We start from the raw sequence: 16,667 nt of genomic DNA on the forward strand, positions 1-16,667 counted from the left end.
CACACACACACACACACAGAGTATAAATGTACACTTGTGTGTGTGTGTGTGTGATGGGTGGGTTGAGACAGAGAGCTGCTCAGTCCGTGCTGTGTGTAGGAGAGGAACTGAGTGAGAATGAAGGTTTCTATTAGAAGAGGGCGAGAGGATACCAACACTTACACTACACACACGGGACCCTTCAGAGTCTCTCTCTCTCTCTCTCTCTCTCTCTCTCTCTTACTCTCTCTCTCTGGAATACATATTGACATTGCATATTTATTTGTCTTGCACCATCTCGGCTCACTGTTCATCTGTACACTGAAGAATTCTTGCTCTGTAATATGTACAAGCTCAGAACAGAAAACACAGACGCTGAACCTAGCTCCTCATTCATACTATAAAACGTGTCACATTAATACACTGAAAGATCTTGTTTTCATCATCAAACTGGACAGGAAGTTTATATATACTGTCATGAACCTTTGTACCGGTATAATGAAGGATTTCTTCTTTCCAGTGTTCAGACCATTCGACAGTGATGGATGTAACATTAATGACAACTCAAACTGCTTGTTTATTTTATCAGAGCAATGATGATCCATCCATCCATTTTCTCTATCACTGATTCGATACATGGTCACAGGAAGCCTGCAGCCTATCCCAGCATACTCAGGGCACATTCAGAGGACATCCTGGACAAGATGCCACGCCATCACAGGGCACAGTCGCACACACTCACAAACACACAACAAACAATTTAGAGATGCCAGTCAGCCTACAATGCATGTCTCTGGACTGAGAGAGGAAACAGAGTATCTGGAGGAAACCCCTGAAGCACAGGGAAAACATACAAAGACCATACAGAGGACAGAAATCAAACCCTTAACCCTGGAACTGTGAGGTAAACAAACTAACCACAAAGCATCTGTGTGTATTTATGTATATACATTACGTGTGTATGTGGATGTGTGTTATTGACAAATAACAGAAATCTAAAGAGACACAACTAACCGAGAAATTTGACCACTTAGGCTACTTGATAAAATATACAGGCTCTGAATATAGTGTATACACCGATCAGGCATAACATTATGAGCAGTGAGAGGTGAAGTGAATAACACCAATGATCTCCTCATCATGACACCTGTTAGTGGGTGGGATATATTAGGCTGCAAGTCAACATTTTGTCCTCAAAGTTGATGTGTTAGAAGCAGGAAAAATGGGTGAGTGTAAGGATTTGAGCGAGTTTGACGAAGGGCCAGATTGTGATGGCTAGACGACTGGATCAGAGCATCTCCAAAACTGCAGCTCTTGTGGAGTGTTCCCGGTCTGCAGTGGTCAGTATCTATAAAAAGTGGTGAACTGGTGACAGGGTCATGATTGGCCAAGGCTCACTGATGCATGTGGGGAGCGAAGGCTGGCCCGTGTGATCCGATCCAACAGACGAGCTACTGTTGCTCCGGTTCTTATAGAAAGGTGTCAGAATACACAGTGTATGATGGGTCAGGGCTGTTTTGGCAGCAAAAGGGGGACCAACACAATATTAGGCAGGTGCTCATAATGTTATGCCTGATCGGTATAAATTAAATTAGTTACATTTTATCCTCACTATTTCTACAATTATGTACACATTTTCTGAACAAAGTTCATTCAACAAGCAGCTTCTGACATCTCATTTAATTTAATAATTGTTTTTTTTTTTTTAACTTAATGGTGTTTTATTGCTGCTTTGGCCTCCAACACCATCTTGCACCCTATGAAGTGACCATGTCTAGTGAACAGGTTAGAATTGACAAGTGTGTACATGTGGATTTCATAAGAAATGCAAAATAACATTGGTGACCAATAAGTAAACATCATTACTCTAGCTAGATAGTGTGTGTGTGTGTGTGTGTTAGTGCTCTAACTCACCACGTTGCTCTCATGCACCTCCGGGTTCATGGTCAGCTGCACGACGAACCATGTTGCATTGCGCAGGATAAAAGCCGTAATCAGATTCCAGTGAATGATGTTCCTAAGGCATCGGATACTCCTGCACACACACACACACACACTTCTTGATCATCTACAGATTTTCAACTCTTCTAAGTTCTACTAATTTCACATTTAGTTGCTGGTAATGGGAACAGATGAGGGGTGTAGAAGCTGTTGCTTGGCTGCTGCATGATGTACTGCACTGAAAGTAAAGTGTCACAGAACAAATTTATTTCTCATGATTCTGCTACGTTTTGTGTACACACAAACTCACAAAAACACACACACACACACACACATAAATGGAGAAACTGAAAGAGACACACACAAACAAATGCATATACGCAAACACACAGGGAAACCTTCACACACTGACACACACACATATACGCAAACACACACACACACACACAAACACATACAGAAACATACACACACATATGCAAGCACATATACATATATACACATACACATGTATACACACACACACACAGACACACACATATGTAAACACACAGAGAAACATTCACACACAGACACACATACATATATGCAAGCACACACTGAAACATTCACACACTGACACATGCACGTATACGCAAACACACACAGACAGACATACATATATGCAAGCACACACTGAAACACACACGTACACACAGACACACACATATGCAAACACACACTGAAACACACACGTACACACATATATACGCAAACACACGTACACACACAGACATATGCAAACACACACAGAATCACACACTCACTCACTCACACACACATATATATTTATGCAAACACACAGAGAAAGACAAACTCATACGCAAACACACACATATATGCAAACATACATATATTTGCAAACACACACAGTTACACAAACACACACATATACGCCAAAATACACAGAAACACACACACACAATGTCCACGTCCTTTCAATACAACACCTTCGGCCTGTTTTTCAACTTTATTTCAATGCCACACAAATGCTGTGGAAATTGGACCCTGGTGCTTGATAAGGACGTTTCTAGGTTATGTACGAATGCCTATTGTGTGTGTGTATTACGTCTTTTGGTTTGGACAATAGCGGCTAACAAAAGTATCTAGTATTACTTGTATCTGGTGTCCATCCCAGAGTCAAGTACATCGTGCACTGAGCATGGCGGCTGTGAGGACTGACGATTACAGGCTCATGTTTTTGTTGGTAGTTAAAATTACAGAAAGTATCCAGGTCAAAGTAGAAATAAGAGAAAAAACAGACCACGTTTCAAATATGTTTTTTTTCTTCTTTACAAGACATTTTGTTCTTGCTCTTAAAGGTTAGCTTTGCTAAAACATATTGCTCAAGCAGAAACCAAAGCTGCAGATTACTCCGGTCAGAAACCCAAGACGGGTTCAACACATTTACTCCACTCTGTTCTGGAAGCTTCTCCGGGGGTTTCTCTGTTTGTGTCTTCAGGCATCCTGAATGAGAAACATCCGAAACATCTTTTATTCACACGTTTGCTGAAATATTCAAACACCACGTCTGTTTTAAAAGGGATGTGTAGAAAAAAAAATCGATCATGCTTTGAAAAAACAAATCATTCACATAGTCGTGTTCAAAAAAAATACCCTCGACAAATACCTCTGTTAAGAGTTTGAGTGTTAATTAACAATACATGAGATATGAACATGGACTTGTAGCTCAGAGACTCGAGACTCAGAGATGTGGCACTTGACTCGGATCCTGTGGCTCAGACCATGAGACCTGATTTGGGCTTGTAGTTCAGAGACTTGACTCTGATTCAGAGAAATGGGAGTTGACTTGGACTTGGAGTTCTCTGAATTGAGACTTCTGAGACAGACTCAGAGACTTGATGCTTTACTCAGACTTAAAGCTCAGAGACATAAGACGACTCAGACTTGATCATATGACTCAGATATGAAACCCAGAGACTTGAGACTTGACTCAGGCTTGTAGCTCAGAGAATTGAATGAATGAATGAATGAATGAATAAATGAGATAATAAATGATCAGACTTGTAGCTCAAAGACTCAGCACTTGACTCAGACTTGTACCTCAGAGACTCAACACTTGACTCAGAACTGAAGCCCAGAGACTCAAGACTTGACTCAGAATTGTATAATAGCTCAAAGAAACGAATGAATGAATGAATGAATGAATAAGATAATAAATGTTGTTTTTGTTCTTGTACCTCAGACACTCAACACTTGACTCAGACTTGTACCTCTGAGATGTGACTTAGACTTGTACCTCTGAGATGTGACTTAGACTTGTACCTCTGAGATGTGACTTAGACTTGTACCCCTGAGATGTGAATTAGACTTGTACCCCTGAGATGTGAATTAGACTTGTACCCCTGAAATGTGACTTAGACTTGTACCCCTGAGATGTGACTTAGACTTGTACCCCTGAGATGTGACTTAGACTTGTACCCCTGAAATATGACTTAGACTTGTACCTCAGAGACATGACTTAAACTTGTACCTCAGAGACATGACTTAGACTTGTACCTCAGAGACATGACTTAGACTTGTACCCCTGAAATATGACTTAGACTTGTACCTCAGAGACATGACTTAGACTTGTACCTCAGAGACATGACTTAGACTTGTACCTCCAAGACCTGAGACTCGACTCAGACTTGTAGATCAGAGAACTGAATGAATGAATGAGGTAATAAATGACGGACTTGTTAAAACTGAATTCCAGTCTAACATGCTGAAGTAACACACCGACTGCAGCAGTGCTTTTTGTTCTAATAATGTTGACGCTAAATGTTGCATGTGTCATTAAATCAGACATGTAGAGTGCAGGCATTCTGCCATACTGAGTTTTCAACTGGAATAAAATGCCCTGATGAAACCATGGTACTGTCCGAGTCTTTCTTATCCATATCTTGCATTTTTTCCACACTCCCCTTTTCATATTCCAGATCTTTCTCTGTTGTCTACATCCCCAATGTGCTTTTGTGCTTCACAGAGATCAGTAACACGCCACAGATCTCGTCTACTGATCTCTCTCTGTCTCTGCCTTTATCTCTCCCTTCCTCGCTCACACCCACCCACCCACTCTCTCCCACACACACACACACACACACACACACACACACAAACACACACACACTTCTCTTCCTAATTCTGGCAGTTGAAAGAAAAAGAGAACCTGTACACGAGCATGAGGAAAAGATAATAATAAAATAAACACCAGTGGTCACAGTTCACAGTCATGTCCACTGACCTGGAAAAAAACATTCACATAATAAAGTTTTCAGGACTATGCTTTCTTTTTTGCACATTTATCAAACACATGTAAAGCTAAAGTATTTTAGAAATGTGTGAATATTTGAAGATTTGATTTCTACACCTGCACTGAAACAGAGCAACACACTGATTTATGGACTTCCTATGTAATAAATCCAACTAATATAATGACCATGAAAATACTGCATTTCACTGGCTTTGGCTTTGCCCATCTACTGAAAGTACTTAAATAAAGTTGAATCTAATCTAATTGAGTCTAAAACTTTAGTCCCCCAGGTGTAATATCAGTATAGTTTAGATTGCATAACAAAAGTAATGTAGAATTAGAAATAATAATATTTACACTGTAAACTATTTCATCAGTCTGTCTACTAATCACTCGAATGTACATATAGAAAGATAAACAGAACTAGAAAATAGAATAAAGTTTAATCACCGCATTCATCATCAGCATCTACATCATCAGTGTCTACATCAGTGTCTACATCATCAGTGTCTACATCAGTGTCTACATCATCAGCATCTACATCATCAGTGTCTACATCAGTGTCTACATCATCAGTGTCTACATCAGTGTCTACATCATCAGCATCTACATCATCAGTGTCTACATCAGTGTCTACATCATCAGTGTCTACATCATCAGCGTCTACATCATAAGTGTCTACATCATCAGTGTCTACATCATCAGTGTCTACATCATCAGCATCTACATCATCAGTGTCTACATCAGTGTCTACATCATCAGCGTCTACATCATAAGTGTCTACATCATCAGTGTCTACATCATCAGTGTCTACATCATCAGCATCTACATCATCAGTGTCTACATCAGTGTCTACATCATCAGTGTCTACATCATCAGCATCTACATCATCAGTGTCTACATCAGTGTCTACATCATCAGCATCTACATCATCAGTGTCTACATCAGTGTCTACATCATCAGTGTCTACATCAGTGTCTACATCAGTGTCTACATCATCAGCATCTACTTCATCAGTGTCTACATCAGTGTCTACATCAGTGTCTACATCATCAGCATCTACATCATCAGTGTCTACATCATCAGCATCTACATCATCAGTGTCTACATCATCAGCATCTACATCATCAGTGTCTACATCATCAGTGTCTACATCATCAGTGTCTACATCATCAGCATCTACATCATCAGTGTCTACATCATCAGTGTCTACATCATCAGCATCTACATCATCAGCGACATCATCAGTGTGTACAGTGTCTACATCATCAGAGTCTACATCATCACTGTCTACATCATCAGTGTGTACATCATCAGCGTCTACATCATCAGCGTCTACATCATCAGTGTCTACATCATCAGTGTCTACATCATCAGTGTCTACATCAGTGTCTACATCATCAGTGTCTACATCATCAGTGTCTACATCATCAGTGTCTACATCAGTGTCTACATCATCAGTGTCTACATCATCAGTGTCTACATCATCAGTGTCTACATCAGTGTCTACATCATCAGCGTCTACATCATCAGTGTCTACATCATCAGTGTCTACATCATCAGCATCTACATCATCAGTGTCTACATCAGTGTCTACATCATCAGTGTCTACATCATCAGCATCTACATCATCAGTGTCTACATCAGTGTCTACATCATCAGCATCTACATCATCAGTGTCTACATCAGTGTCTACATCATCAGTGTCTACATCAGTGTCTACATCAGTGTCTACATCATCAGCATCTACTTCATCAGTGTCTACATCAGTGTCTACATCAGTGTCTACATCATCAGCATCTACATCATCAGTGTCTACATCATCAGCATCTACATCATCAGTGTCTACATCATCAGTGTCTACATCATCAGTGTCTACATCATCAGCATCTACATCATCAGTGTCTACATCATCAGTGTCTACATCATCAGCATCTACATCATCAGCGACATCATCAGTGTGTACAGTGTCTACATCATCAGAGTCTACATCATCACTGTCTACATCATCAGTGTGTACATCATCAGCGTCTACATCATCAGCGTCTACATCATCAGTGTCTACATCATCAGTGTCTACATCATCAGTGTCTACATCATCACTGTCTACATCATCAGTGTCTACATCATCAGCGTCTACATCATCACTGTCTACATCATCAGCGTCTACATCAGTGTCTACATCATCAGAGTCTACATCATCACTGTCTACATCATCAGTGTGTACATCATCAGCGTCTACATCATCAGTGTCTACATCATCAGTGTCTACATCATCAGCGTCTACATCATCAGTGTCTACATCATCAGTGTCTACATCAGTGTCTACATCATCAGTGTCTACATCAGTGTCTACATCATCAGTGTCTACATCATCAGCGTCTACATCATCAGTGTCTACATCATCAGCGTCTACATCATAAGTGTCTACATCATCAGTGCCTACATCAGTGTCTACATCATCAGTGTCTACATCATCAGCGTCTACATCATCAGTGTCTACATCAGTGTCTACATCATCAGTGTCTACATCATCAGTGTCTACATCAGTGTCTACATCATCAGTGTCTACATCATCAGCGTCTACATCATCACTGTCTACATCATCAGCGTCTACATCATCAGTGTCTACATCAACACTGTCTACATCATCAGCGTCTACATCATCAGCGTCTACATCAGCGTCTACATCATCAGCGTCTACATCATCACTGTCTACATCATCAGCGTCTACATCATCAGCGTCTACATCATCAGCGTCTACATCATTAGTGTCTACATCATCAGTGTCTACATCATCAGTATCTACATCATCAGCATCTACATCATCACTGTCTACATCATCAGCGTCTACATCATCAGCGTCTACATCATTAGTGTCTACATCATCAGTGTCTACATCATCAGTGTCTACATCATCAGCGTCTACATCATCAGTGTCTACATCATCAGTGTCTACATCATCAGCGTCCACATCATCACTGTGTACATCATCAGTATCTACATCATCAGCATCTACATCATCAGCATCTACATCATCACTGTCTACATCATCAGCGTCTACATCATCAGTGTCTACATCATCAGTGTCTACATCATCAGCGTCTACATCATCACTGTCTACATTATCAGCGTCTACATCATCACTGTCTACATCATCAGCGTCTACATCATCAGTGTCTACATCATCAGTGTCTACATCATCAGCGTCTACATCATCACTGTCTACATTATCAGCGTCTACATCATCACTGTCTACATCATCAGCGTCTACATCATCACTGTCTACATCATCAGCGTCTACATCATCAGTGTCTACATCATCAGCGTCTACATCATCACTGTCTACATTATCAGCGTCTACATCATCAGCGTCTACATCATCAGCGTCTACATCATCAGCGTCTACATCATCAGTGTCTACATCATCACTGTCTACATCATCAGCGTCTACATCATCAGTGTCTACATCATCAGCGTCTACATCATCAGCGTCTACATCATTAGTGTCTACATCATCAGTGTCTACATCATCAGTATCTACATCATCAGCATCTACATCATCAGTGTCTACATCATCACTGTCTACATCATCAGTGTCTACATCATCAGTGTCTACATCATCAGCGTCCACATCATCACTGTCTACATCATCAGTATCTACATCATCAGCATCTACATCATCAGCATCTACATCATCAGTGTCTACATCATCAGTGTCTACATCATCAGCGTCTACATCATCACTGTCTACATCATCAGCGTCTACATCATCAGCGTCTACATCATCAATGTCTACATCATCAGCGTCTACATCATCACTGTCTACATCATCAGCGTCTACATCATCAGCGTCTACATCATCAGTGTCTACATCATCAGCGTCTACATCATCACTGTCTACATCATCAGCGTCCACATCATCAGTGTCCACATCATCAGCGTCCACATCATCAGCGTCTACATCATCAGTGTCTACATCATCACTGTCTACATCATCAGCGTCTACATCATTAGTGTCTACATCATCAGTGTCTACATCATCAGTATCTACATCATCAGCATCTACATCATCACTGTCTACATCATCAGTGTCTACATCATCAGTGTCTACATCATCACTGTCTACATCATCAGCGTCTACATCATCAGTGACTACATCATCAATGTCTACATCATCAGCGTCTACATCATCAGCGTCTACATCATCAGCGTCTACATCATTAGCGTCTACATCATCAGTGTCTACATCATCAGTGTCTACATCATTAGCGTCTACATCATCAGTGTCTACATCATCAGTGTCTACATCATCAGCGTCCACATCATCACTGTCTACATCATCAGCGTCTACATCATCAGCGTCTACATCATCAGTGTCTACATCATCAGCGTCTACATCATCAGCGTCTACATCATCACTGTCTACATCATCAGCGTCTACATCATCACTGTCTACATCATCAGCGTCTACATCATCAGTGTCTACATCATCAGTGTCTACATCATCACTGTCTACATCATCAGTGTCTACATCATCAGCGTCTACATCATCACTGTCTACATCATCAGCGTCTACATCATCACTGTCTACATCATCAGCGTCTACATCATCAGTGTCTACATCATCAGTGTCTACATCATCACTGTCTACATCATCAGTGTCTACATCATCAGCGTCTACATCATCACTGTCTACATCATCAGCGTCTACATCATCACTGTCTACATCATCAGCGTCTACATCAGTGTCTACATCATCAGTGTCTACATCATCAGCGTCTACATCAGTGTCTACATCATCAGTGTCTACATCATCACTGTCTACATCATCAGTGTCTACATCATCAGCGTCTACATCATCACTGTGTACATCATCAGCGTCTACATCATCAGTGTCTACATCATCACTGTCTACATCATCAGCGTCTACATCAGTGTCTACATCATCAGTGTCTACATCATCACTGTCTACATCATCAGCGTCTACATCAGTGTCTACATCATCACTGTCTACATCATCAGCGTCTACATCATCAGCGTCTACATCATCAGTGTCTACATCATCAGCGTCTACATCATCAGCGTCTACATCATCAGTGTCTACATCAAAGATGAGAAAAGGAAAAAAGAAAGGAGGAAAGTTAGAAAGGATGACAGAAAGAAGAAAAGAATGAAAGGAAGGATGAAAGATGAGAGAAGGAACAAAAGAAAGGAAGATAGCTAGAAAGGATGACAGAAAGGAAGAAAAAAATAATGAAAGGATGAAAGATGAGAAAAGAAAAAAATGAACGGAGGAAAGCTAGAAAGGAAGAAAAGAATGAAAGGATCAAAGGAAGAAAGAATGATTGAAAGGAAAAAAAAAATACAGATGGAAGAAAGAAACGAAGAAAGGATGAAAGACAGGATGAAAGTAGGGAGGAAAGGAAGAAAAGATGAAAGAAAAGGACAAACAAATTAGATTAGGATGCAGCTCTGGGAGTGCTGAGAGGAGAGTAAACACTGGAGTAATGTATCTGCACTGAACAGCAGTGAGCTGAGGCCATTAACCCGAGCTGACCAGCAGCTTGTTAAAAATCATTTTGCTGAAAATATGCCAAGCATGATGAGCACCGGGAGGCTGCCATAAAACCATGGGGCATTCCACATGTTTTTAAATGCCCATCTGCAGAACATTAACACACACACACACACACACACACACACTCTTGCCAAGTTGCTTTTGCTTTGCTTTGATGTAGACAAGTACGTGAGGAAATTCATTTATGTAAGTAATGAGTGGGATTTTAGGAAATCAATTAAGATATCAGGTTGCTAAAAAGCTTCTTTTGAACCCTTTGCCACAACATTTCATCACGAGCGAAAATCCAGAGAAGCAATTATTTGTACAAACTGCAGCGTGATAAGAAGGAAAGGTTGACGCCTGAAGCTTAAGCGGCACAAAGAGAACAAGTGAGTGTATAAAAGCTGGAAAACCCAGCTGTAGGTAGAAGCAAAGCACGAAACGGGTAACAGAGATTAGACTGGTGTACTGTACACTGTATAGTGCACTTTAATGAAAGCAACAACTCATTAAGAATTAATCACATCCTCACACTGACCCCTACATGGCCGAAAGACTGAGACTCGCTCTGTAATGTAATGATAGTGTGGAGAAATATAGATGGAAAGTATTCTTAAAAGGAGAATGCTATTAAGAAGAAATGGTGTTAAGGTAAAAAAAAATGTGTATATATATATTTAATGGGGTAAAGAAAGTAGAGGAGTAATAAAGATGTGGAAGGAAAAAATACAGTCCATTAAAATGCATGAGTCTAATAATAGACCTATAGATAGTAACCATGTGGATTTGCTCCAAGCCTGAACACAGTGACACAGAAACACGGCTCACACACAGCTGCCCTGTGCATTCACCAGCTGTGAGGATGTTAACACTGATGAAGATATATCCAGTGCTCAGAAGAAAGGGAGGAATAGGAAGAAAGGAAAAAGAAAGAAGAAAGAATGGAGAAGAATCACTGGACAATTGGTGATAACTAGAAAATGGTTCAAAGGAACTGAACTGAATAGTTAGATAGAAAAGAGAGAGAGAGAGAGAGAGATCAGAAGCAGAAGAAAGAAAGAAAGAAAGAAAGAAAGAAAGAAAGAAAGAAAGAAAGAAAGAAAGAAAGAAAGAAAGAAAATTGGAAGGAATGAAGGAAGGAAGGAAGGAAGGAAGGAAGGAAGGAAGGAAGGAAGGAAGGAAGGAAGGAAGGAAGGAGAAAAACTGAAAAAGGAAAATAAATCAAGGTATGAGAGAAAGAAAGAAAGAAAGAAAGAAAGAAAAGAATGAAAGAATGAAAGAAAGGAAGAAAGGAAAAATATTACGAATGGATGAAAGAAAGGGAAGAAATGAAGAAAGGATGAAAGACAAGATGAAAGTAGGGAGGAAATGAAGAAAAGATGAAAGAAAGGACAAACAAACAAACATACAAACAAACACCCCAAATTAGGATGCAGCTATCTGAGTGCTGAGAGGAGAAGGAAGGAAGGAAGGAAGGAAGGAAGGAAGGAAGGAAAACTGAAGCAATAAAAAAGCAAGATATAAAAAAAGTGGAAAGAAAGAAAGAAAGATAACAAAGCAGAAAGTGTGTGAAAAAAAATACATAAGAAAGAAAGAAAGAAAAAGAAAGAAAGAAAGAAAGAAAGAAAGAAAGAAAGAAAGAAAGAAAGAAAGAAAGAAACAGAATGTAAAGAAGAAGGAAAATTAAATGAAGGAAGAAACTGGGAAACAAGGTGTGAAAGAAAAAAGTAAGGTATAAATAGGAGGAAAAAGAGAGAGAGAGAGAGAGAGAGAGAGAGAGAGAGAGAGAGAGAAACAAAGCATGTCCTTTCCTCTCTCTTTCTTTCTTTCTTTCTTTTTAACAGACATAGATGGAAAGAATCTCTAATGAAGTTTGAAGGAACTCTGTACAATAAACAAAATGAATACATCTAGGAACTAATATAATAAAATCTTTAGCTATCAGTTGCTTGGAGAAAAGGAAAAACTGATCTGTAAAATCAGAATTATTCACGCCATCATTCAGTGCCTAAAGGACTCAGGATGTCGTTCCTCAGATGTGTCCAGCTGGGCTACATCAAGCTTGTAGATGCACACAGTGCAGAGTGACAGTGAAGCAGACCATTGGCTTATATTTTGCTAGGAATAAATTCTTGTCAATCAAGCGTGTGCTGAAAACAGAAGAAGTGCTGGCCATCTGTGTGTGAAATTGTGTTGTGAAACTGACAATGTAAATGGCTCTGCAGAACTGTTGTGTCTCCTGGACCGTAATCACCAGCACAAATGGATATGGAGGAATGACCGCTGATGGTTGAAATCTAAAACCTGTCAAGCGTGTCACTTCTGTTTATGAGGCGTAGCTATAAATGATGAAGTTTGCAAATTTCTTGCTGATGTATTGAGAATGGTGAGTGTGTAACGTGAGTTGCAGTATAATGTATATTTAACTGGTGCAAGTTTCTGATGAACTTCACATTTAGATTTGGCATAATAACAAACAACAATGATATCCATCCATCCATCCATCAGTTCATTCACCCATCCATTTATCCATTTATCCATCCATTCATCCTTTCAACCATCCATTCATCCTTTCAACCATTCATTCATCCACCCACATCTACTTACCCACTTATCTGTCCATACACCTGTCCATCCATCCATCCATTCACCCATCCATTTATCCATCTATCCATCCATTCATCCTTTCAACCATCCATTCATCCTTTCAACCATCCATTCATCCACCCACACCTACTTACCCACCCTTCCGTCCATACACCCGTCCATCCATCCATCCCTCCCTCCCTCCCTCCCACCATTCATCCATCAATTCACTCACCCATCCATTTATCCATCTACCCATCCATTCATCCTTTCAACCATCCATTCATCCACCCACATCTACTTACCCACCCATCCATCCATCCATCCATCCATCCATTCATAGATCCACCCATTTTCTGTAACACATATCCTACACAGTGTCACCTGGAGTCTATCCCAGGGCCCAAGAATGAGGACCCTCCAGAACATGGTACCAACTCTCATACACAGGACACAATCACACACACTCACATACCCATTCACACACTATGGACAGTTTACAGATGCTGAGCAGCTTACAACACATGTCACTGGAAACCAGAGTATTTTTTTGGGGGGTAAACCCATACTTATACCTGGATTAAACCCATATTGGATTAAGCCCATACTTATAAAGCTGCCCCTTGATTTTATGTTCATCTTTCCATTTTCCTTCAGTGACTTTAGAAAACACATCTAAAAACATATCTAAGCTTTATTCCTTAAAAATAATGTCTAGCTATGAGATTTCACTGTTGGTAAAAAAAAAAGAGTCACAAATCAGAAGCAGGTGGATGGAAATGTGAGATTTTGACAGGCAGGAGGTCAAAGAATCAGGCAAACAGAAAAGAGCAAAAGAAAATAAAACGACTTGCAAACATGAAAGATCAGAAAGGTCAAAACCAGAAGGAAAATAATGCTCACAATGCTCAGAGTAGCACGCAGAAAAAAATGACAAAACCTCGCAAAAAGTGTGGGTATGAGTAAGCAGTTTAAATTGACAGCGTGATAAACAGGAAGAAGGTGTGATGGAAGTCAGGTGTGTGAACGGTGTAAAATTCGTTCTGGATTCGGATCGGATTAGAGGTGGAAGAGCAGTGAAGATATTTTTTTCCTTGTTACATTTGTATTTGTGAGTCATAGATTATATAACCGTTATTTGTGGAGTTGGAACGATTGTTTATTTTATAGTTTATTTCATGGATTTAAACACTAAAAAAACAACCAAAACAAACAACTAAGCAATCAGTAATGTACACAGTTCCATTCATTCTGTCATTTTTATGAGCATTAATTTAAAGGTATTCTTAGACCATGGCTTATTTGCACTAGTTAAAGTATATGTTTTCCATAAAGACCATAAAACACTTCGGTAGGCTTCTTGGGATATTATGGTCATCTTCCAAATTGCTGTAAATGACCATGCAAATATAAACTGCCTTATCTCATTCTCAGACACTGTTGTTATAGTCTTGGCCTCACCCCACACTGGTTTTGGTCTTGATTTGGGCTTGGCTCGGTTTCACTTTAGTTCATCTCTAACAGAACCAGCATGCTGAAGCCTATAAATCTAAATCGAGTTACAGTGTGTAAAAAGAAACAGCTGTACACACCAGCTTTAAAGAAGAACTATATTCAGTGCCAGGCTTCCAAACTGACATGTTGTTTTCTCTGTGTGGATCTTTCCAAGACATCAAATCGATCTGTCTTTGCAACAAGAGCAAATCTATCTGATCTGTTTGTCTCAGTTTTCTGAATAATAAATGATAAATACATATATTCTTCCAGGCAGGATTTTTATTCCAAATTCATGAGCTTTTCCACACATCATTCCTACGGTGAAATATGGTGGTGGCAGCATGAATGGGGCAAATGAATGGTGCAAAGTACTGAACCTGCTTCAGTCTGCTAAAAAAAAATAACTTCAGCTTTCAGTAGGACCCAGTGGTCCCAAACAAGACCAAAGTAATGCTGGAATGGTTCAAACGAAAAAGGTGAATATTCTAAAATGGCTAAAAAGTCCGGCTAAAAATGTGAGAATCTGTGGCAATTTCAGTCAATAAACTTCCAACCAACTTGAAAAAGAATGGAAGAATGGGTTAAAACTTGGGTAAAAACTGTTGCTACCAGGTCCATTGCAAGACAGACAATGATCACCCTTTATGCTTCCTATTTTTTAAAGTCAAGTTTCTTAAGTCCATAGTCATCTTGTGTTAATAGCAAATATATTAAACAGTAGGACTGTATGAAGATCACTTTTGTCAAGTCCAGGACTTGCCAAGCTGGACTCCAGACCGAGTAATAACGTGAGAGTAAAAAGTCAAAATTGAGTCTAAATAAAAGCAAGACAGAGTCAATTTAGTCATTCTTAAACTAGCTGGCTTCATTTGTGCATTGTGCCAATGATTATGGAATGTTTTCTAGAGAAGGAAATATGCAACTTAAAAATAAGAACATTATTTTATACACTCTCAGTCCATACCATGACCATAGTGAGTCCAGTCCTCAAGACCAGGACTAGTCCAAACACAAATGAACAAGCCCAAGACAGAAAACCTCTCGGAAACAGATGTAGGAACTACATCCCAAACAATCTGAAAACGCTGCATTTGCTGTTAGCTAGCTTTTTCATTCCAACCACATAAAATGCACAGTTCTTTCCCATTATGTAATTTGTACTGTATTGGACAGCATATGCTCCTTTTAATTACTTCTACTTTTTGTAGAAAGGCATTAGCTATTACAATAGCTCCACTGGACAGTGAATTCTGGGAGTCTTTCACTTGTGTATAGGATTTGTGAATCTACAGCCTGGGCTGGAAAGAAATCAGCCTCTAACTCATGCATGCATTTACTCTTATAACCACTAGTAGTGCTGTTGAAATTCATAAAAAGAAAATCTTGACAAAATCATGACATTTGTTAACAATACAATGATGTGAATGCAAATGTTTGTCCTAGGTTTTTTTCCCCTAAACATATGAAGATCGTATCCATGCTAGCTTAGTTATTTTAGTCAGTCCTAAGTATGCCCAATAAATACCACTGCTCTCTCTCCAAAGCTCTGTGATTTTTCTCCTCAGTAAATGACCCTGATCGTTTATTAAAGTCCCCTATAAATGCATTGCGTGTGACCTATTCCACTGCCCTCAGGCATTCCTTGCCTGCTTCTTAATCTCCCACTGCACTTATGCAGGAATATGATGTATGATCAATGTTTACTACCCCAAACAAAATCACACACACACACACACATATATATATATATATAAGGAGGAGCTGGGTTATTTATTGTCACACATGGATTAAGTTAGTAATGTCAAT

At 39.6% G+C, this 16,667-nt stretch overlaps 1 protein-coding gene across 1 annotated transcript in view; it reads right to left on the reverse strand.

Annotated features, from left to right (window-relative positions):
• crhr1 (corticotropin releasing hormone receptor 1) overlaps nt 1-16,667 on the reverse strand; it is a 140,544-nt gene that overhangs the window by 24,003 nt on the left and 99,874 nt on the right. The window contains exon 7 of the mRNA XM_058405397.1: nt 1,894-2,014. Coding sequence (XP_058261380.1) covers nt 1,894-2,014 — 121 coding nt within the window. The remainder of the gene's footprint in view (nt 1-1,893; nt 2,015-16,667) is intronic.

This window comes from Hemibagrus wyckioides, linkage group LG02 (assembly GCF_019097595.1).
Source record: "Hemibagrus wyckioides isolate EC202008001 linkage group LG02, SWU_Hwy_1.0, whole genome shotgun sequence".
NCBI classification, from domain to species: Eukaryota; Metazoa; Chordata; class Actinopteri; order Siluriformes; family Bagridae; genus Hemibagrus; species Hemibagrus wyckioides.